The following is a 22,395-nucleotide window of genomic DNA, read 5'->3' as shown; positions in this document are numbered from 1 at the left end:
ATCATGTTTCTTTCCCAATCTTTCTTCAACCTTCAAAGCACACTGATATGCTTCTTCCACACCATCCATCTTAACATAACTGATCTCATCTTGCATGGATGTCCTTAGGCCTTTCAGATATCTAGTCACCTTCTCAACTTCATCATCCACATGTCTAGATTTGATATCTAATTTGTAGAATTCCTTGGTATATTCCTTCACACTCATGGTTTTTTGCCTTAGATTTTGCATCTTCCTTAACAAACTAACTTGGTAGTTTGCTGGAAGAAACTTCTTTGTCTTTCGAAGCATCTTCATCCACGTTTTGATCTTTTCTTTTCCTCTCTTCTGTCTTTCAGTTTGTAAATGATCTTACCAAAGAGAAGCATGATTTCAACTTTGTGACTGCTATCTAAAGTTTTAACCTTCTTATTATCAGGAGTGCCTTCATACTCAAATTATTTTTCCATTTCAAAGATCCAATTCAATACTACATCAGTTTCAAGTCTTTCATCATAGCATGCAACTTCAACAGTAGGTGTAGCATTTGCCCTAGACAAAACTCTCAGAAGTCTTTCCTCATCTTGTTAAACTTCAGGTTCAAGATTAGGATTAGGCGTTGCCTCTTCTTCATCACTAACATCTTCAAGATGCACATCTCTTCTTTGGGCTATCTCTACAGCTTCAAGCCTGGTTGCAATTTGCCTCAGTATGTCCATTATAGCATTGCATAATAAACTCAACTGCAACCTTCTACCATTGCTAAGAGTTACACATGGAAGCTATGCATAAATTAAATGAATCCATATAGAACATGAGGCTAAGTGCAACATATTTTAGGTGTGATTATTTAACTTCGCATAAAGAACAACCACAACATGCCTAGTTGTGACACCTTCGGAGTTGTGGCCTTAAACAAAACAAGAAGTATACAAAGTCAGAACCTTAGTTTGCATCTTCTATCTTTCTCTATCTTCTAATCTATTCCAATCTTCTTACTACTCTTGCCTATCTATCTTGTTATCTCTCTACATTGAACCAAGCTTCTTTTATAGCCAAGTAAGCCATAGGTCAACTAGTCAAGCATTCATTACAACTTAGAACCATACTTGGAAGAGTTAAAAAAACCCATGCCAACGGTCATATGAAATCTTGCGCACTCGAAGGTAGGTTCGCAAGTGTGTTAGGAGTCGGCTCCTAACTGCGCAAGATGCCACATGAGCAATCAAAACTATGCCAATTGGATCAACACGTTATGTAAGGGGAAAACAATAGGGAAACAAGACTGCAAGTTTGACACAAAACTCTAGAAATATCCAACATAAGAATTTATGCACTTGGGATAATGATCTAGGATAGGTCCTCAACATGATGACAACTGCACATACCATGAAAACAAAAGCATCAACGACTACTTTGCAAACAACAGATTGTTACAAAAAACAAGAAATGTTTTTGGTTGATGCAAGATTGCTCAAACACCCAAGATGCTCCTGCTCAACTCATGAAATGCTAGATTGAGGCCATATTTTTCCTGTACTCTTCCATATTGGGATCTAATGGCCTCCTTGGCTCTATCCATGCCCTCATACATGTAGCTTGTAGAGGGCTTCTCCCCATCAACAACTCGTAGGAGATTTATGAGGGGTCAGTGACCTGCATATAACTTAAAAAAAAATTTAAGTCACAAATTAATATAAATCTAAAAGTAAAACTAAATTATAAAACAAATGAATACTAAATGTTAAATTGTAATAAATTTACCTCCGATATTTCTTTAGAAGGTGTCCAAAAACTAGCCTCATTGAGGATGCGATTTACCACATCTATCCTTACAGTGGTTCTAGCAAAGGAAGAGTAAGTCCACTCCACCCTAACAAACACGCTTCTCAATTCTTCCCTTGAATTCATCAAGGACTGTAGTATGAGGAAATTTGAAGCAAACCTTGTCATACTAGGATGAGCTATCTCTTTTTGCATCGTGTCTTTCCTTATTATGCTTAGGAGTCTAGGACCAATGTGTGATTATAGATAAACTTGCATATATTTTTGGCCCTTTGTACACATCATTTTATCCACTCAAGCTTACCAATGTTCTCCAACATGAGGTCAAGGCAATGGGACGTACAAGGATACCAAAATATTTTGGGGTGCCTCTTCTTTTAAAGTTTACCTGCAACAATCTTAAATTAATTAGAAATTTATATATGTTAAGAAACTTAGAATTAGAAAAGTTCAGATAAATGTATAGATGTCTTTCCATCAAATTTTCAAAATTTGAAAAGTTAAAACTGCAACAATATAACTTGCCACGTTATCTATCACCACCTACATCATATTTTCTTCCCCCACCTTTGCTATAACTTCCTCCATAACCTTACATAAGTATGTTGTGTTTTTAACATAAGAGAAGCATCAATAGATTTGAGGAACCTGGTAGCATCAATTAATAATCAGGGATCATCATCAATCAACAAATTAAAAATTAAATTATTCAATCACAATTCACAATGCATGTAGGGAAGTAGAATGATCAATCACCTCCACAAGAAACAAGAATATTAGGAGTGTTCTATTCCTTTTATCCATCCAACCATCAGTCATGATGGTGCAACCCTTTTCGGTGGTCCTCTAGCTTAAGCTTCATATCCTCTACCATTTCATCTAAGAGGTGCCACTCAAACCAACATCATTAGGGGCTTTTAACCTTGCACCACAAATAGTTATAGCATCTATCATGCTTTGCCAATAAGGAGACCTGTCACAAATAGATAATGATTAGAGGATAAATCATTATGTAATATAAATCTATGATTACACAACTAGAATTTATTAAGATTTAATTTTAAACTTAAAGAAAACAAATAAAAAAGAATGAATTAACTGGCTACAATAAATTGAATGTTGCAAAAGTAACAAAGTTTGCAAATTTGTTCTCTTGAAGCATGATGAATCTATTAGAATAATCTTTATGTTTCTTTTGGATGCTCACTATTGTATCTTATTGTATCTCTATAAGTATTAGAATGTTTCTAATATTTAGGTATAGTCTAGAATATAATGTTTCTATTCTATTCGAATCTCCTCTTTGTATATATAGATCATTTAATCTCTGATTAACAAGTCAAGTATTTTGCCATTTATGTTTGTAACACAGTATCAGAGCTAGAGTAATTTTCGAAAAAAATTATAATTTCTTTATCGAAATTATCTGCTTTGTTTTTTCAAAATTTCTCTTTGAAAATCACGATTTCTTTCGTTGCGTCTAGTTCTACAAATCATAGGTTCGACTTTGAAACCCGCGGCACATCTCTGGTCCTTCCTTGGAAAAATCGCGGGTTTTCTTCCCTTGCAAAATCACAGTTTTTTTCTGATATTCACAGCCTCGTGGTGGATTTGTCTGCTAATAGTGGTCCAAATTGCATCTGAAAGTCGAGTCTGCAAATCGTCTACAAAATCACAGTTTTTGCCTAGGGTTTTTCAGTCTGGAGAAAATTCTTGAACTAGCGTTGACAAAAATTGCCAAATGCGTCTGCACGCAGGTTTGTTCTTGCAATTGTTTTGCCCCACATTCGCGCTTCCTTTTTAACAGATTTTGGAGGATTTCAGAGGCCAAACTAATGTCTACTTGCAAATCCCACTCTGTGCCAAAAATCTTAGACAAAAATTGGCCATTTATTTCCAAGAAATTGCCTTTTTTTTGCAAAATTGACTCTCCAATCCACTGGCTAGGGTTTTACCCGAAACCCTAATTTTTGGGGTCGAAAAAATATTTCGAATAGATCTCAAATGGGTTGTCAAATTTTTTTTGGTGCCTCGATTTTTGTGCCTCTATTTTCGAGCCAGCGGATTCAGATTCCGATAGCATATTATTTCTGGGTACCTCAATTTTTTTGGGTCTTTCATTTTCTCACCTCAAAGTTTGTGCCATTTGAGATATTCACATATTATGAGCATCTGTATCAACATCATTAGAAGTCAGACTCAATCAAAAAGCAAGCCAATGCTGCTCAACACTCAGAGTAGAAAGAATCTATCTACCATGCCTTTATGGCTAGCATACCTGCAGATCATGTGAAATCTTTTGCTTGGTACATAAATTCCAGTGCCTGCCGACATTTCACTCACAAGTGTGATTGTTTTGTTGAATTCACTCCTTATTCCGACTTAGTAATCTTTGGAGGCGGCGAAGAATACAATATTGTCAGCAAGGGCAATTTTCAGATTCAATCCGGAGGAAGAAGACTCATGTTCCTTAATGTCTGTTATGTTTCTGGCATGAAACATAATCTTCTATTTGTTAGTCAGATTATGAAGCACTCTCCCAGTTGGATGTTGTTTTCAGTGGAAATAAGTGTTTGATTATTGATCGTACGTCTCACACTACACTTGCTGTCGGTCTTGAGGATCATGGTATTTGTAGGCTTGTAGATTTAGGTGATTCCCTTGAGCGTGCCTTCATCGCCAAATCATCCGCTCTTAGCAGCCTTTGGCATTAGCGATATGGTCACCTGAACATTCAATATCTAGCACAACTTGCTCGGGATAATTTAGTCCATGGCCTACCTGATATCCATACCTAGAACCATCGCGTTTGCGGAGCTTGCCAAGCAGGGAAGCAACATAGCACACCAATTAAGGATGGTGAATCATGGCAGGCATCTAAAGTACTCCAGTGAGTCCATGCTGATGTATGTGTTACTATGAATACTCTTATTACTTGGAACAGGTACTTGTTACCCTTTGTGGATAATTTCAGTCGCAAAATGTGGGTATATTTTTTTAAGCAAAAATCAAATGCTTTTCTTGCATTTCAGCTGTTTAAAGCCCTAGTAGAAAAAGAGTTTGTTTCCCCCATCCGTACTCTTAGGACCGATAATGAGGGGGAATTTTGTTCTTTTGCTTTCTTTGCCTTCTGTACTACTCATGGCATTAGACGTCAGTTCACCACACCTCACACCCCTCAGCAAAACGGTGTTGTAGAGCGTTGAAACCGTACCATCACAGAAATGGCTAGGGCTATGCTAGAACATAGAAATGTTCCTAGAAAATATTGGGCAGAAGTAGTATCCACAACTGTCTACCTTCTTAACTGGTCACCCACCCTTTCATTTAACCATAAGACTCCTGAGGAAGCCTGGTTTGGTCACAAACCTAGGATCAACCATTTGAAAGTTTTTGGCTCTCTAGCATATGTATGGATTCTTGATGCCAAATGCACTAAGTTGGATTCTAAAAGCCAGAAACTCATGTATACAGGATACAGTCACACACATAAGGCCTACAGACTGATTGATGTAAACACTGATCGTTTAATCTTCAGTCGTGATGTTGTGTTTGATGAGGAACTTGGACCATTTCATCTCTCTACCTCCCCGCTGCATTCCAAGATTCAGTCTTCAGCAATCTCTGACTTGGGTCCTATTTTTGAGTCATCTGATGCTACTGATACACCATCTCAGCCACCTCTAGATAATACAGCTCCTGCTCTTGCTCCTCATCTAGCTATTCTGACAACATTTGATATTGGCGCCCTACTCTTCGGCCAAAATGGTGTGCTCAAACGATTAGTGATCTTCGTCCTGATGAACTCATTGAAGGTAGAACCTTCAAAAATAATAGCATTCAACACAACACAGTTAATGTTGCTCTTATGGCCAACATCCACAGTATCCTTGAGCCCTAGACATATGCAGAGGCCAAAGGAATTCTAGAATGAGAACAGGCAATGGATGTTGAGCTTCAGAGTCTTCAAAAGAATCACACCTGGGTTCTTTCAGATCTCCCTCCTAGGAAGAAACCTATTAGCTGTAAATGGGTCTATAAGGTCAAGTACCATGCAGATGGTACCTTGGACAAATACAAAGCTAGACTTGTTGCTCGAGGATTCACCCAGCGCGAAGGCATTGACTATGAAGAGACCTTTGCCTCAACAACCACTCGACAACCAAGATGAGCACTATTCACCTTCTTCTTGCCATTGCAGCTCAGTATGGTTGGAAAGTTCATCAGATGGATGTGAAGAGTGCTTTTCTCAATGGTGAATTACAAGAAGTCTACATGACATAGCCCCTAGGTTTCAAGGTTGCCTGTTCAAAACCAAAAGTATGTAGACTCCAGAAGGCCCTCTATGGTCTTAAACAGGCTCCTCGGGCTTGGTACATAAAGATTGATCAGTACTTGGTTGCTCAGGGATTTCAGCGTAGCCCGTCAGACAGTAATTTGTATATTAAACACTTTGGTAGTGATATTCTTTTTCTTGTTGTCTATGTGGATGATTTGATCATTATTGGGAGTTTAGAACATTTGATTTCAGAAATCAAACATGATCTATGCAGAACTTTTGATATGACAGATCTCAGATTGCTTCATTATTATTTAGGTATTGAGGTTTGGTAGACTGACAACACTATTTTTTTGTATTAGTCCAAGTATGTTAGAAATTTGCTTGACAGGTTTCGAATGCATGATTGCAAAACTGCCTCCACTCTTATGGAGACCAGTTTGAAATTGTCTGCACAATCTGATTCTCCTCTTGTAGATGAAACACTCTTTAGGCAACTAGTACGCAGTCTCAACTACCTTACTACTACTAGACTTGATCTCAGTTTTGCAGTCAACTACATCTCACGGTTCATGACGAACCCCAAGACTGATCATTGGATTGCAGCGAAACGTGTGTTGTGCTATGTACATGGTTCTTCGGGTTATGGTCTTCTTTATACAAGGAGTGCTACTTCTCAGCTCAGTGGATTCACCGATTCCGATTGGGCCGACTCAGTTGATGATAGGAAATCTACTTCTAGCTATGTGTTTGGTATCGGATCTATAGCAGTTACTTGGACTAGTAAGAAGCAACAGGCACGGGAACTCTCCTCTATAGAAGCAGAATATAGAGGAACTGTCATGGCAGCTTGTGCAGAAGTTTGGCTCCTTTAGATGCTTGCAGATATGCATATTCCTCAAGCAGGTTCAACTTCTTTGTTTTCAGACAATCAGGGAGTACTCAAACTTGCCAAGAACCCAGTGTTTCATGAACGAACAAAGCACATAGAGCTTCATTGCCTTTATGTCCGACAGTTAGTAGAAGATGGATCTATTCAGTTACTCTATGCCCCTACCTTAGAGCAACCAACAGATATTTTCACAAAACCCCTTGGTCCTGACAAGTTTGTTAAATTCAGGGGATCTATTGGATCTATTGGTGTAGTAGATAGATTGAGCATTAATGGGGGGTATTAGAATAATCTTCATGTTTATTTTTAATGCTCACTATTGTATCTTATTGTATCTCTATAAATATTAGAATGTTTCTAATACTTAGGTATAGTCTAGAATAGAATGTTTCTATTCTATTCGACTCTCCTCTTTGTATATATAGATCATTTGATCTTTGATTAACAAGTCAAGTATTCGGCCATTTATGTTTGTAACAGAATCTCCCTGTTCCATTCCATACTTGAAAGCGAGTGTTGTGCACTAGGAGTAGAGCATGACACAAAATAACTATCCAGTTTCGACTTCAGTGCTCTAGGTCAAAATGTAATAGGGCTAGTATTAGAAGTAGTCGCAATAGCAATAGCACTAGTACTACGAAAAAAGGGAGGCCTAGATGAACCCTCTCCAATACAAGCTGTGGATGCAGATGTGGCAGTACGGGAGCAATTAACACTTGACCCTTCAAGTTGCCTTTCTTATTTAACTTTTTGTTCATATGTCTCTGATAGCACTTAACAAAAACGTTTTGCCTTACCAGTTTTTTGAGTGCATACTGTAACATCATGTCCAGGTATGGCAACAATATGGTATTTGAATCTATATATTCCACCTTACAAAATATACATTTTGTTTGATTTTTTGTTCTTTAAGGAAAATCCTCGGTATATTTCTTTGTCTCATCCTTTGTAGGCAAAATGAAAGTTAAGGCTGCTGCAATAAGAAAATTTAATTGAAAACGTAAACTAATAGAAAGAATCATCGAACCCTACATTGATTTTGAGAATTTTGTAAATATACGTTTGCAAATTTGTTCCAAAAACATTGTAGGGCTTACAACTTTGCACTTTGCAAATTATTTGAAAACATTGAAGAATTGCAAATTAAAACTAAAAACATTTAACAAACAGGGAAGAATACTTTAACATACAAAAAAATCAATACAATCTATAAAGTTTAACACTTACCTCTTGCAAATGAGTTTAGTAGTGTTGCTATTGACTCCTTAATGCTCCCAATGCAAACTTATAGCCTCCTCAAATTAATTTGTGATCTCCTTGATGCTCTTCTTTCTTGCTGGTTGCAAACCTATGGTTTCGCTTTTCTCTTCCTCTCTTTTTATCGTATTGAACAAATAGAAGGCCTTTTAGGGTTATAACTAAAAGGAATGTGAAAAAAAAGTAATAAAAAAAGCTTTTAATTTTTTTGTTTTCTGCTGGCAGAATTATTCAGCCACGCGACTGATTTTTGCCAGTGATTTCTGGAAAGTTTTGCGATTTTTGGGTGAATCACCCAAACCAATGATTTGTGACGATTACTCACTGAGATGAGTTACGGAGTCACCAAAATTTGGTAGGGGTTGCTCGGCCAAATCGACAGAATAGCTTGAATCGCGGTGATTTTGGGATCTCTGATACTTACACCCCTTGCTCCCATACTGGAAAATCCGAAAATGTAATTAATCAGATGTCATATATCTTTTTTCTACATTGCATTCTTGGATAGAATGTCATCATTCTATCATGTTAGTCTATTAATTTCTTTGTGCTTGCCTCTAGGTTTCTTGATTTTGGGTGGCTGCCTTCAAAGCGAAATCTTACATCTTCAAATTTTATAATAATATGATGGCTGCATTCAGAGTGAAATCTTACATCTTCAACTTTTATAATAATATGATTTCAGGGATAAGCTGTCATGTCTCCATTTCTTATTTAATTAAGTGTGAATCCATTCCTTTGTTTCCTATGGGCCATGTGGACAAAGGAAGGAAAATAATCTAATAATACCAGTAACTTTGTTTCAAAACATTGTAAAAGGACTATTGAAATGCTAATATTATTATTAAAAAAACAACCATCCAATGGGACGCCAAATTGGAAATGGAAATTCAAATTTAAGATGCAAAAGAGGAACTTGTAAAAGAAAAGAATTGCTCAAAGAAAATCATGTGTTTGTTAATGAGAACTTGAGTCTAATTAATTTGTTGTTTGTTGTGTGATCTTCAAGTTTCAACTGTACATTGTTTTTCACATCAGTAGTTTATAGGTACTCGGCTACTGTGATGTTAGAACATGTGATGTGAAGGGTTTTTATAATTATTTCTAGTATTTACTGCTGCTGTTCAGTAGTTGTTATTGGTGTTGAATAAAATACTTTCATAGTAGGTGTAGTCGTAAGCAGTTTCCATACTTAAATAAAACAATTGTAATAGTTGTGAGGAGTTAAATTTTGGTGTTGAAGTTCCTTGAGTAAACATATTTTTATATTTCTTTAATCTTTTAATACATACACAAAAGCAGTTTCCATACATTGAGTGGCAATTTGGTTGCTGATCATCATTGCTGTTTATATTGGCTATTACAGTGTTCTTATTATATTCAAAAATTCAGTGTGTAACCTTTGGCATATTCATTTTATGCTCTAAACCTTGCCCTCACATGATCTTAGTGATTAAGAAGTGGCAAGTTCCTGAACTTAGCCTAGCTAGGAACCTCTTTTTGTATAGTTTTGTAAAATACAAAAAAAGTGACATCACATGGATCTCCCCCTATAGGTAATGGGAAATCAATCCTTGTTTATGATTAAGCACTTCCAGCTTTTGATTATGGATTTTTGAGCCATCAGATGTTTGATTTTGTATTTCATATTCCTTAGAGATTGACATAAATATTACTATTAAAGCTTTTGTTGAATGCAATAGAACTGGAGGTGGATTTGATTCATACGCTTCATTAACTTTGTCTACTATTCTAGCTATGTAGTGAGTATTCTTTTATGGAATGTCTTTTATTGTAAAAAAAATAATTTGATCAAAGTATGTCAATCAACAAATTTTCATCTTGTCTTCTGTGCACGGGAATGGTAGCAGATCTCTAATACGTTCATGCTATGTTCCAGAGTTGCCAGTAATGTTGTCATCGAAGCTATTTCCTGAGATGGAATTGGAAGAAACATCTAGGAGGCAACAAATTCTACAAGGAATAGCAAACCTTCCTATTCAGACCCAGGTTGAGAAATTAAAGGTGCTGAATTTAACATCAACTGAACATGGAATTCATAATAATACAATTTAGGACGGGTTCAATAATGGAAGGCAAACTTCATTACGTTGTTTCACTGTTTACACATAAGAGACGCATGTAAACCTGATTTGTTCCTATTATAATGGCACAGAGCAGAATAGATGCAATTGCAGCTGCTTGTAACAATGCTGAAAAATGTATATCTGAAGCTCGCAAATTGTATGGGCTGGGAGCACGTCACAATCCTGGAATTATTCCTCAATTAGACAAACTTCAGGCCGCAAAGATTGATGATCAGGAGAAGCTTCTTCGATCTGCTGTAAATTCTGGTGAAGGTGAGATGTTGTTGCATGCAACTTCCATTATTAGTTTATTTGTTTTTATCTATAAATAAGTTGTTGTATACAAGATCTATTATTAATTTATTTGTTTCTAAAATCTCAGTGTCTCTCTGAGTTAGATGTGCACCTATCACAAGTTGGGCAAGTTGAGTGAAGTTTGAACTAAATAGAAGCATCTGAGATTCACTGCGTTCATAAAATGTAAAACTATGACTCATTTACAATTAAAATTAAGAGTGTGAAGATTATTTTGTGTCTTATATATAGATTATTATTCCCCTCCTTTCTCTTGTAACCACCTCCACAGTGAATGGATCTGATATAGCTGTCCTATGAGCATGTTGATTGACCTATTAGGATGTGAGAGCCCAATTATTTTATCTTTCTTCTATCTAGTTGTTTAGCTTCCTAGGGCAATTAGGCTTGCAACTTTCTGTCTAGGTCCTAAGGTAGCAGGTTTGGCTACAGTCAAACCCAACCCTTGTAAAATTGACAAATATCAGTGATAGCTACTGATTCTGCTAAATTAACTTCAATTTTTAGTAGTAGAGACATGGGCAGGGCATCAGTGAAAAACTATCACTTTTCTCTAACCGGCATTCATCAGTTTTTGTCATTCATGCTCACAATTACTGTTCTTACATTCTCTACGTATGGATTGACAATCAGGCTCTTTAAAACTTGCTCCAAGAAAATTTGGTTGCACTAGGTTGCTCATTTGAGAAAAGTTATCCTGTCAATGTAGCAAGACTCAGGTTATCATACCTTGCTGTTAGGAGTATCTCAATACAGGGATTGCATTTAGCTTTTCATCAAAGTATCATTCTCACATGGCCACCTGCCAGGGGAGGCCCATTTGCTAGAACATTTGCTTAGAGTGAAGATTTTGTTTAGAAGATTATATTTCATTTCATCACAAATATATTGTACACTTGTGTTGAACTGCAATATTGGTAGGGGGATATTGGGGTGGTAGAGGGAACATCCCTACTAGTGGCAACATAGAATTCCTTGCTAGATGAACACTATGTTAAAAAAACACTTGAATTCCCCTGATTAAATAGAATTTACCTAAGTAGATACCTGCCAAGCAAGTTTAGAGATTTGTGTGCAACAAAGAAATTAGATTGAAGTGTGGAATGACAAAATTGGTGCTACAAGGAATGTTTGTTTTATATCTTGTATCTTGATAGATTGGTAACAATGCAAATGTAAATATTGGTACCAAGGACACAGGCATTAGACTGCGATGCTTGCCATTACAAAAATATATTGTTTAAACATGATTTGTGCACAACCATCTGAATCATACATGAAACCATAGTTCACATCATGGATATGATTTTTAAGGAAGGCTTTAATGTCCTTGAGTAGATGGACGAAGATACTCATCTTTCTTTATTGGATAGTTTGTGGTGTTCCTTAACCATACAAGAATGTGATTTAAGAGAAGATTCACGAGATTTGAAAATGACAAGTTCACCATAGCAATCTCGCTAGGTGCTGATTTGGCTTCAATATTTGTTGATATCATTTAGGTAGAAAGTGATGTCAGTGATATCTGTGCTATTATTTAACAACATGGAGAATTTACACCCGTTGGACAATGAATTTACTCTCTAGAGATGCACACAATTAGATTTGGACATAAGTCTTTCTTATGATAGATTGGCTCAACACTGGTTTGAAGTAATTGGTCAAAGATGCAATGGCATACACATGAAGTGTTTAACAAATTGAAAATAATATGATTTTAGGAAAGCAAAGGTAGTTGAATAAACAATAGACTATTTAGAGTAGACATTTGCAGACACATAAGCCGAGTTTAAATTTGACCTAGGAACACAAGATAATAAGAATGAATGACTCCATGAAGTGATTTAAAATATATGATAGGTTGGGAAAGTTTACATGTGTTAGTTGGAGAATATGGAAGTTTTTACCATGCAAAGGGATAAGTGATGGGTCAATAGATATAACGATACGATGGATGAGAGGAAACTAAGTTGTCAATTTTGGGATGGTTTTTTGTAGAAGACTAGATAAACGTTGCAGTCCTATGGAAGGAATAATGACAAAAAAATGGAGATGGGATTGCTCGCCAACATAAGTAAATGAGAGCAATCCAAACAATTATTAAGGTGAATTATATAATGGGGATTGAAGTAAAGGTTTTGTGAAAGATTTAAGGACCTAGTGAAGGAGGAAAAATGGTTGGTGTTCAAATTGGTGAAGCTTTGGGTAAATATAAGTCAAATGGGGAGAAGATCAAAACTAGGTTGTATTGGTGTCTCAAAAAGGCTAGTGAAGCCTTGGGTTGCAAGAGGGGTAATCTAGAAGGTTTTGAGGTGATTTACTTGGGTTGCTAGCAATAAGGCATTTTTGAGCCTTGAACTTCTATACGGGTACCTCTGAGATAAATCTAGAACTGAAAGAGTTCTCAAATAATAATTTTTGTACAAGTTGAACCATTGCATAAAGGCTACAAGGAATCCAACACCTGGAAGAATTCATTATACTCATAATGGAGAAATGTGATGCTTCATACAATGTTTTAAGGTTCTGGATGATTGGAAATGCTCAATAAACTTGTTCAAGTCCAGTATAATGTTAACTTTTTTGAGGACAAACAAGTTAGTCTCAAGTGATGTTGACCTAAGAAATCGGTATTTGGAAAGTGTTCTTGTAAGAGTAGGAAGCCTTATTAGAAGTGTCATAAAAATCCTCGTTGGGAAGATTGCATTAGCATTACACCACTTGGTGTGTTTGTTTGACAAGACACATGTACATACACACATGATGTGTCAGACCATATTGTAGGAAAAGTGGAGGATCAATCCAGCCCAAGAAACAATAAATCTGGCCATTTCAGTGAACAGCATAACTGTATCAAAACCCCTCCAATTTATTACAAAGTATCTCTTAGAATTGAGAAATCTCTCATCTAGAGGAGTTCAATTAGAACCAAATTCCTCTGCATTCGTCCAGTTATTAGATAGGCAAGTTCACTTATAGTTGAATCTCTCTTGATTCATTCAGAAATTAAACTGGCGCTTCGAACTAAAGGCAACCGACACGCATCACTCGAACAAAAAAAGCCCTACCAATACACCAACAAATGCTTTCTTAGATCAAGTAGTTTACCATAATTGGCTACAATGATAGGGTAAGCATTTGTCCAGTGCAACAGCCAATAAAAATTGAAATATAACATCCCTTAGATCTCAAATGATGAGAACAGTATGGTAATTTAGTAACTTTAGAATCCTGTACACACTATGGATGAACTGGAGCATTTTATTCACAAAATGAAACAACACCAATCCTAGGGTCTTGACAAATAAACTTCTTTTGACAAAACACCTTGCCATAGCCATACTTGTTCATTCTGAGTTTCGTGGTGACACCAGAACTATTTTGTTGCCAATTATGATATACTTAAACATATTCTCTCAAAGATATAATGGGTACAAGTTGTGCTTGTGGCATGGCAGCTATGGCAACTCATGTTATTCATGTGGAAACCTCAGAACATTTGTATGGAATTGTTTATTTGGGCATACTTTTGACTTTGATTCCCCAACCATGTTAAGAATTATATGCAGCGTAGTACATGACCAGAAATTACTATTACAGTCCTTTTCTACTGACAAATTGAAAGCACAACTAATGATTGTTTAGAATATTATTATTACTTTAATGGTCAATTATGTATTCTAGATAAGATTGTTTTTTTCATAAGTTTCTTTTCTATTTTTCTCTCCTTGTAAATTCTTTCTAGTGATCTCTCAATCATTTTGTTTAAACGTCATTTTTTTTACCAATTAGTGTAATATTTTATCAGAGTGGTTAAGATTTTTTGGGTAATTTTTTTTTTTTGAGGAATTTAAAATTAATATTTGTAGTTTGTTTAAAACCTGCTAGGGTTTACTGCAAATCAGTGGGTCTTTTCTAGGGACAGTTTTCTTTCCCTACTCGTGTTTTTTTCTTATTCCTCATCTGCAAACCATTGAAAGTTTATCTCCTACCATTTTTGTATGATGATTTGTAGCATTGGACAATTTTTTTGGCCGGTTTTTACAGACCAATGAACTTATTTATTTTTGACTATTTTTTCTATGGGTGCCCTGCGCCCTTTTTTGCATTTCATGTCTTCCAGAAATGCAACCACATGTCTGCATTCAATGGGAGTTTTCTAGTCTGCATTCTCTACTTGACGGGATTTTTTCTGGGTGAAATCATCTTCTTCAACCTGTTTTTAGCTTTCCAAAGACTTTTTTTGTGAGGTGTCTACTCACAATTTACACTTTTTTCTGCTCAACAGGCCGTTTCTGCAAACAGAGGACATTTATTTGTCATTCGCTATAAAAAAACAAACATCGTTCTATACTCTGTGACACCATTATTGGCCGTTTTTGTTGCAGATAACCATCATTTTTTAGACAATAGGCTACAGTTTCTTTCAAAACTCTTTGTTCTTTTTGCGGATTCAAAATCCAAGTTCAAATTCTTGGTGGGTTTTCCGAGATCTGAAGTGAGTCGCTTTTAGATTTTTCTAGGTGCCTCAAACTTTGTGCTGTCAGATTTTTATTCTGATTTTAGATTGTTTCTAGGATTTTTAAGATCTCTTCTAGGTCTTTGTTGGATTTTTCTGGGTCAGTCAATCTATTCCTCAAAATCCGTGGCAATAATAGCTCATCTTTTTTTGAAGTTTGTACTTAGTCCTACATTTGCCTCTGATTTTTTTTGCATCGATATTTGTCTTTTAGAGTTTGTGCTAACAATTATTCTCTATTTCTTATTTCTCATGAATTGCAAAACGTGGGAGATGGTGTTGTTGACAACCTTAATGTTGGAAGGCAATAAATGATTCAATGACAATAATTAGAACACTTAAAAGTAGTGCATGCTAACCATCTTTGAATATCTTGGCCTTGATACAACTGTTTTGGGCATAGAGACTTGTCCTACCACAGTCCAAGTAGACCAAGACAAGTTTGATGACCAAAATCGAGAAGATTTCATGCTTCTCAAGCTCTGTGTTATAGACGATCAGTTGCCTTATATTCCTTCTGGAAAGTTTCCTACGAACATCTGGAAGCATCCGAAGGAGTTGTATGAGACATCCGACAAGAGTCTAGTGTTATTTCTAAACAACTAGTTCTCCATCACAATTGATGAATGCATGTCCTTACAGGAGCATTTCACGAAGCTTAAGTATATTCAAGATCATCTCGAAGCTATTGGTTGGAAAATGGAGGAAGAAGATAGGTAGTCATCACCTTGACAAGTCTACCTTCTGGAGCAGGATTGTTGGAAACAACAGTTTGGTAGTTGTGCCACCTTGTCTTCCTTAGAGCAAGCTATTTCAGCGAAATCCTTTCACAAGGATAAAGGCAAATCTCAGCATCCTCAGTCATCTCAATAGAAGGGTTCTAACCAGTCTCATGATGGTTCATAGAACAAGGTGTAGTTTAACTACTGTCACAAATATTCTCTTTTTCTCAATGACTAATGCAATCGGTTGGCTTTTGAACAACTGAAGGAGGGAGGATCTCAGCCCAAAGCCTATGTTGCTAAGCACACAAAGAAAAATAAGTTTTCCTTTTACGCCTTCATAGCTAAAAGACCTACAAATTATGTGAAATCTTCTGCTTGGTATATAGATTTTGGCGCTTCTTGGCATTTCAGTCACAACCATGATTGGTTTACAAATTTTTCTACCTTTACTGATTCGGTTCTATTTGGAGGAGGTGAAGAGTATTCTGGTGTTGGCAAGGGCAATGTTCAGATATAGTCTGGTGGGAGGAATCTCATTTTCGTAAATGTATACTATGTTCCTGGCATGGAACTAGACCTACTTTCCATGAGCCAAATCATGCGATATTTCTCTCATCTTGATGTGGTATTCAGTACACACAAGTGTTTAATTGTTGATTTCCAGCATGCACTATTACAGTTGTTGGTATTGAGGATCATGGTCTACACTGAATTGTAGATTCTAGTGATTCTCTTGAGCATGTGTTTGCAGCAAAATCATCTTCCATCAGCAATCTTTGTCATGTCCCCTTCTCTATTTTAGTTCTGGGCGACATAATTAATCTATCTCCACATCCGGATAGATTAATATCGACTTCAGGTAGGATGCTATCCAGTCACAAAAAGGAGAATTTAATTTAACATATTCCAAGATATTATTAAAGGCACAGAGTTAAGTCACTTTAATGTTTTAAAGTTATTTACTTTATAAATAGCTTTAAGTGACTACAGGACGAAAATGACTTTTAATCCCACATTCTTTGCACATGGTACTCTTCCCTCATTCCGAGGCTATAAATGTACGAGTTTGCATTGGGATTAACACAAGAAGAATATTGATATTAAATGCTTTAAACCCACTGGTTGCTTGAATGTGACTGGGTCTTCTTAAGGACGAAAACCCTTAAGAGTTTTGGCAGATTCTGGACGTAGCCCCAGTACCTTGCCAACTTTGCAATATGAAATTACAATGTGCAGTCTCCAGGAGATTCGGTTGAAATTTAAAATGTTGAGGGAGCGTAATTGTTTAATAGCAGTGACTCATACTATAGGTGGGAGGCTCGACATGCAGGTTGCAGCTTAATCGAGAAGTAAGTTTACTAGTCTAAGTCATTACTGTTTTGGTACAAAAAAGTGTAGAATAGGTGCATGTTTATCTTTCCTATGGCGGGTAGTTCTCCAGCAGTTGAAGGAAATTTGCCAGTTTAGCACATTTGCAGGGTGGCTCCCCAAAGCACAAACAGGTGGTCGACTTTAACGTGAAGGGCAGAAGTTTGGTGCAACGCTTGTCTCCTGTACATGGTTCTTCTTAAGCGGGTGCGACCACGGATTTATCCTCAATTCGCAGTCGGATATTGGCTTTCATTGACGTTGGAGGTAACCTGTATCCAGTGAAACGGGAGTTCAAGAAGGGAGTTGTTAATCAGTCGGGTTGGACTGGCCTAGTCTCTCAACATACGAGTAGCAGATTTCACTCACAAGGAAATAGTTCCAGTTAAGCTGTTAAAGAAAGTGTTACGGGTTGTGCAGTGCCCGATTTAACTTCAGACGTGGTTGCAGAAGACTGGCGGATATCTTTGATTTCGGGCTTCCATACTGAAGTATTTCTTTGTGACATCAAACATCAGTCCAAGGCGTTACTCATCCAGAAGGTTTTCGTGACAGCTGAATCGGCAAGGGAAGGATTGAGGCGATTGTTCACAGCAGATGCCGGGTCTGTAACAATTTCCTCTTTGGTATTATTTGTTTGAAGTTTAGTTGTGAGAATGATTATCATTCAGGTAGTTGACATCCAACGTGATTGTCTTTGAGTTTGGGATTGCGTTAAAGCTCCTTATTGACGTTGACTGTCATTTTTCTGGTTGTGCATTTGATTTAAATAGTACGCCATGTACTATTGCAGTAAGCATTAGCAGTAATTGAATATCATAATCCCATGGGAAGGACGGTTAAATGAATGTTGGCAACTGTTTGACGTAATGTCACTTGTTACTCACTAGAATATCTGGACAAAAAAAAAACGTGTGGACAGTTTAGTAAACTCAGTGGTGACAACAGGAGTTTGAAAACTGTTTACTACAAATTCCATTACCAACACACACCAGTATTGGCTTAATTTTAACACTTGATCGTTATCGAAGTCATCAGCATTGTTATAGGAGATTGCTCAGACCAATACAGTGGTATCAGAGCCACAAACCTTGCCAGCTTGTGGGGAAAATATTTTTGACAGGTTCATGAATGAGTAAAAGGCAGTATACATTCCGTCATCTTCAGCCGGAAAAGACAAAATCCTCAAAACATCTAGTGGTGGAAGATAGTTATTCAGTAGATGAGGATATAAGCTTCGGACCAGAAGTTCAGGTTGAACAAACTACTAGATTTGAGTAGGTTCAAGAACAAGCAGTAGTTGCTCCAATGGCACGAAATGACGAAGCAATAGACAGGGAAGTGATGGAAACCATGCGGGCCATTAGAGAAGGGCAAAATAACATTGCTGCAGCGTTACAGCAGCTCACAGGTGCCATGCAACAGTTAGCTCCTGAAGATAGGAGAGTGCCAAGCCACCATAGTGGGGGTGGTAGCATAGCAGGAACACCCCGTATAGCAAGAACTCAAACTCGGAATATAGATAGACCCTTGATGCTTGTTTTTGTGGGAAATAATGCTGAGGAAGAAGTGGCTCGACCTGCAACTCCAGCCTTGTTACCTGATAATATTATAGCTATATATGATGAGTGGGATGTACTTCCAGACCCAATCAAGCAAAATTTGACTTTTAATCAATATATGAACCAAAAAAGGGAAGCTGAGAGACCTCAACATGATAGAAGGCCCAGGATGCAAAACAGGGATCTTAAACATGCCATGAACAAATTAACACTTCCCACTTTTGATGGCAGCAGTAAAACTACAGCCAGAGCTTGGATTCATAAATTAGACACCTACCTAACACTCAAGCCCATGATAGAAACAGAAGCTATCAAATTTGCGACTATGCATCTTGAGGGGGCAGCTTATGATTGGTGGCATCATGGACTTGTTACCCAGGATCACGGACTCATCACTTCATAAGAGGTTTTCAGCTCAAAGCTGATTAACCGTTTTGACAGGAAAGATATCAAGGTCTACTACAGGGATTTGGCCTAGTTACGGCAGAGCTGGACTTTGGATCACTATATAGATGAGTTTCAGCAGATATCAGTGATGGTACCGGATATGTCCGAGCAGCGCAAGGTGATGTTATTCACTGAAGGATTATAGGACAGATTTAGAGGTTTGGTCAAGGTCCTAAAACCAAACACTTTGGATGACGCCATTAAGATTGCTCACGATTTGGACACACCTACCTCATTGTCACAACCTCCTAAGAAATCCTATAAGGGATCCACTTCTTATAAGGGAAATAAAAAACAGCAAAAGACAGACACCCCCAGATTGGATTTTGAGACACGCAATGAATTAAGGAGGAAGAAGTTATGTTTTACTTGCAGGGAGCCTTGGACTCCTAATCACAGATGCTTGGGAAAAGGCAAAATCCATTACGTTGAGGTCCATTCTGAGGAGGAGGAAGAGGTGGAAAAGCCACAGGAAGAGGATATCAATGGGGACAGTGAGGAGGAGAAGGAAGTTGAAGGGCAGTCTGATAAAGATAAGAAGAAACAAACCCGTACTGAACAGCGTCCAGTTTTAGCTACCCTTTCGAGTGATCCAGCATATCATCCTTTCAGGGTGAAGGGAGTTGTCAGAGGCCAGCGTATTATTTGCCTTTTAGATACAGGAGCCTCACATAATTTTATCAATACACAAATGGTATCTAGGAGGGGATTACGGACATTGCCCATACCTGAGTTTGATGTTAAGGTAGTTGGTGGAGAAGTTTTGAGGTGCACAGAGAAGGTAGCAGGGCTCCAGATTCAGTTTGATGGTTACCTTTTAGAGGCTGATTTCTATGTGGTTGATCTGGATGGACTCCATGCTATTTTGGGAAGACAATGGTTGAGTACTCTCCGTCGGTATACATTTGATCATGAGACTATGCAGTTGGAGTTTTTACAGGATCATAGATTTGTGATCCTTAGAGCTATTCCTGATAGTAGTCCTAGGGTGATTTCCGCTCACAGGATGGAGGCTATTTTAAGACATGAGGATATAGTGTGGGCTACTCAGTATTTCATCTCGTCCAAGGAGACACAGGTTACAGGCCAGCGTTATCATTGTGACATACAATCAGTTATAGATAAGCACAGGAGAGAATTTGAGGATGTTCCTCTTGGGGTTCCTCCAGATAGGGGATTTGAGCATATTATTGAGCTTGAGGAGGGAGCTAAACCTGTTATCACTACACCTTATCGTCATCCCAAGCATTACAAGGAGGAAATAGAGAAGAAAGGAACTTTTGAATATGGGGCATATCAGGCCCAGCTCGAGTCCCTTTGCATCCTCGGTAGTGTTAGTTAAGAAGAAGGATGGCACCCTTCGAATGTGCATAGATTACCGTGCATTGAATAGGAGAACTATCAAGAACAGGTACCCAATTCCCCGCATTGATGAGTTGTTGGATGAGCTTCATGGGGCAATTTATTTCTTTAAGATAGATCTTCGTTCAGGGTACCATCAGATACGGGTCCGAAAAGAAGATGTGCATAAGACAGCCTTCAGATGCCATTATGGACATTATGAGTTCTTGGTGATGCCATTTGGGCTCACTAACGCACCAGCCACTTTCCAGTCTTGCATGAACCATATTTTTAAAAAACAGTTAAAGAAGTGTGTTTTGGTATTCTTTGATGACATATTAATTTACAGCAGAAATTGGGAGGAACATTTACAGCATCTGGATGAGGTTCTTAGTATCTTAGCGAAGAACTTTTTATTCGCAAAAGAATCTAAGTGCGAATTTGGGTTGACTGAGATTCTTTACTTGGGTCATATAATTGGAGCTGAAGGAGTTAAGGTGCACCAGGAGAAAATCAGAGCAATTTTGGATTGGCCACCACCGAAGGATGTTTCAGAATTGCGGGGTTTCCTTCGTCTATGTTCCTACTATCGGCGGTTTGCCAAGGGTTTTTCACAGGTAGCTGCACCCCTCATTGATTTGACACGGAAAGGGAATTTTCCTTGGACAGAGGACGCCGTGGTAGCATTTGATAAGCTGAAACAGGTGATGAGTTCATGCCCAGTGCTAGCACTACCTGATTTCTCTAAGCCCTTTGTTTTAGAATGTGATGCATCGGGAAGCGGAATAGGGGTTGTTTTGATGCAGGACCGTCACCCTATTGCTTTTGAGAGCAGAAAACTGCAGGGCAGCGAGGTATTATATTCCACATATGATAAGGAGATGCTGGCCATAATGCATGTGTTAGCAAAATTCAGACAGTACTTGGTAGGAAGTAAATTTACAGTTAAAACTGATCATAATAGCTTATGTTACTTCCTAGAATAGAAGGAACTTAATGAAAGACAACAGAAATGGGTCAGCAAGATACAAGCATATGATTTTGACATTGAATATGTGAAGTGGAAAAATAATGTTGTTGCTGATGCTCTATCTCGTAGACCCCCAGTATTGGATTGCTACATCATTTCTGAAATTTCAGCGGATTGGAGATCACAGCTTCTAGTGGAGTATTCCAAAAATGCACATGCATGCCAGATTTTGGATGGCATACTTCTGGATGAACGGTACAAGGTATTGAATGATATTATATACTATAAGAACAGAATCTACCTAGTACCCAATTCTAAACTTAAGAAAGACATTATGCGTGCCACACATGATACACCGACAGCAGGGCACCCTGGGTTTTTCAAAACTTACAGGCAGATTAGAGAGAGATTCTCTTGGAAGGGGCTTAAGGATGATGTGTTACAGCATATTAGAGAGTGTCAGACTTGTCAGCACAACAAGTCTGAACAGGGTTTTCCAGCAGGATTACTTCAGCCCCTCCCCATTCCAGCTCAGAGATGGGAGAGCCTTTCTATGGATTTCATCACCAGGTTGCCGAGGGTCCAAGGCAGGGATTGCATCTTTATAGTGGTGGACAGGTTAACCAAGTACTCGCATTTCTTCGCGATATCTGCAGATTGGTCGGCTTCCCAGGTAGCCGAATTGTTTTTCCGAGAGATTTTTAGACTCCATGGATTACCTAAAACCATTGTAAGTGATAGAGACAGTAGATTTCTTAGTACCTTTTGGCAGTAGATTTTCAGGTTGACTGGTACAAAATTGACTCCTAGCACAAGTTATCATCCCCAGACTGATGGCCAGACCGAGATAGTGAACAAGTGGGTAGAAG

The 22,395-nt window shown here is 37.7% G+C and overlaps 1 protein-coding gene across 2 annotated transcripts in view; it reads left to right on the top strand.

The window, feature by feature from the left end:
- MED8 (mediator subunit 8) overlaps nucleotides 1–22,395 on the top strand; it is a 280,806-nt gene that overhangs the window by 33,508 nt on the left and 224,903 nt on the right. For both annotated transcript variants that reach the window (XM_089821342.1, XM_089821341.1), the window contains exons 3-4: nucleotides 10,093–10,217; nucleotides 10,369–10,552. In XM_089821342.1, the coding sequence (XP_089677468.1) occupies nucleotides 10,093–10,217; nucleotides 10,369–10,552 (309 nt within the window). The remainder of the gene's footprint in view (nucleotides 1–10,092; nucleotides 10,218–10,368; nucleotides 10,553–22,395) is intronic.

This window comes from Cupressus sempervirens, chromosome 3, assembly GCF_028749045.1.
Source record: "Cupressus sempervirens isolate cs-2001-9-10 chromosome 3, ASM2874904v1, whole genome shotgun sequence".
NCBI classification, from domain to species: Eukaryota; Viridiplantae; Streptophyta; class Pinopsida; order Cupressales; family Cupressaceae; genus Cupressus; species Cupressus sempervirens.
The sequence above is the reverse complement of the archived record's forward strand: the minus strand, read 5'-3'. Positions and strand labels throughout refer to the sequence as shown.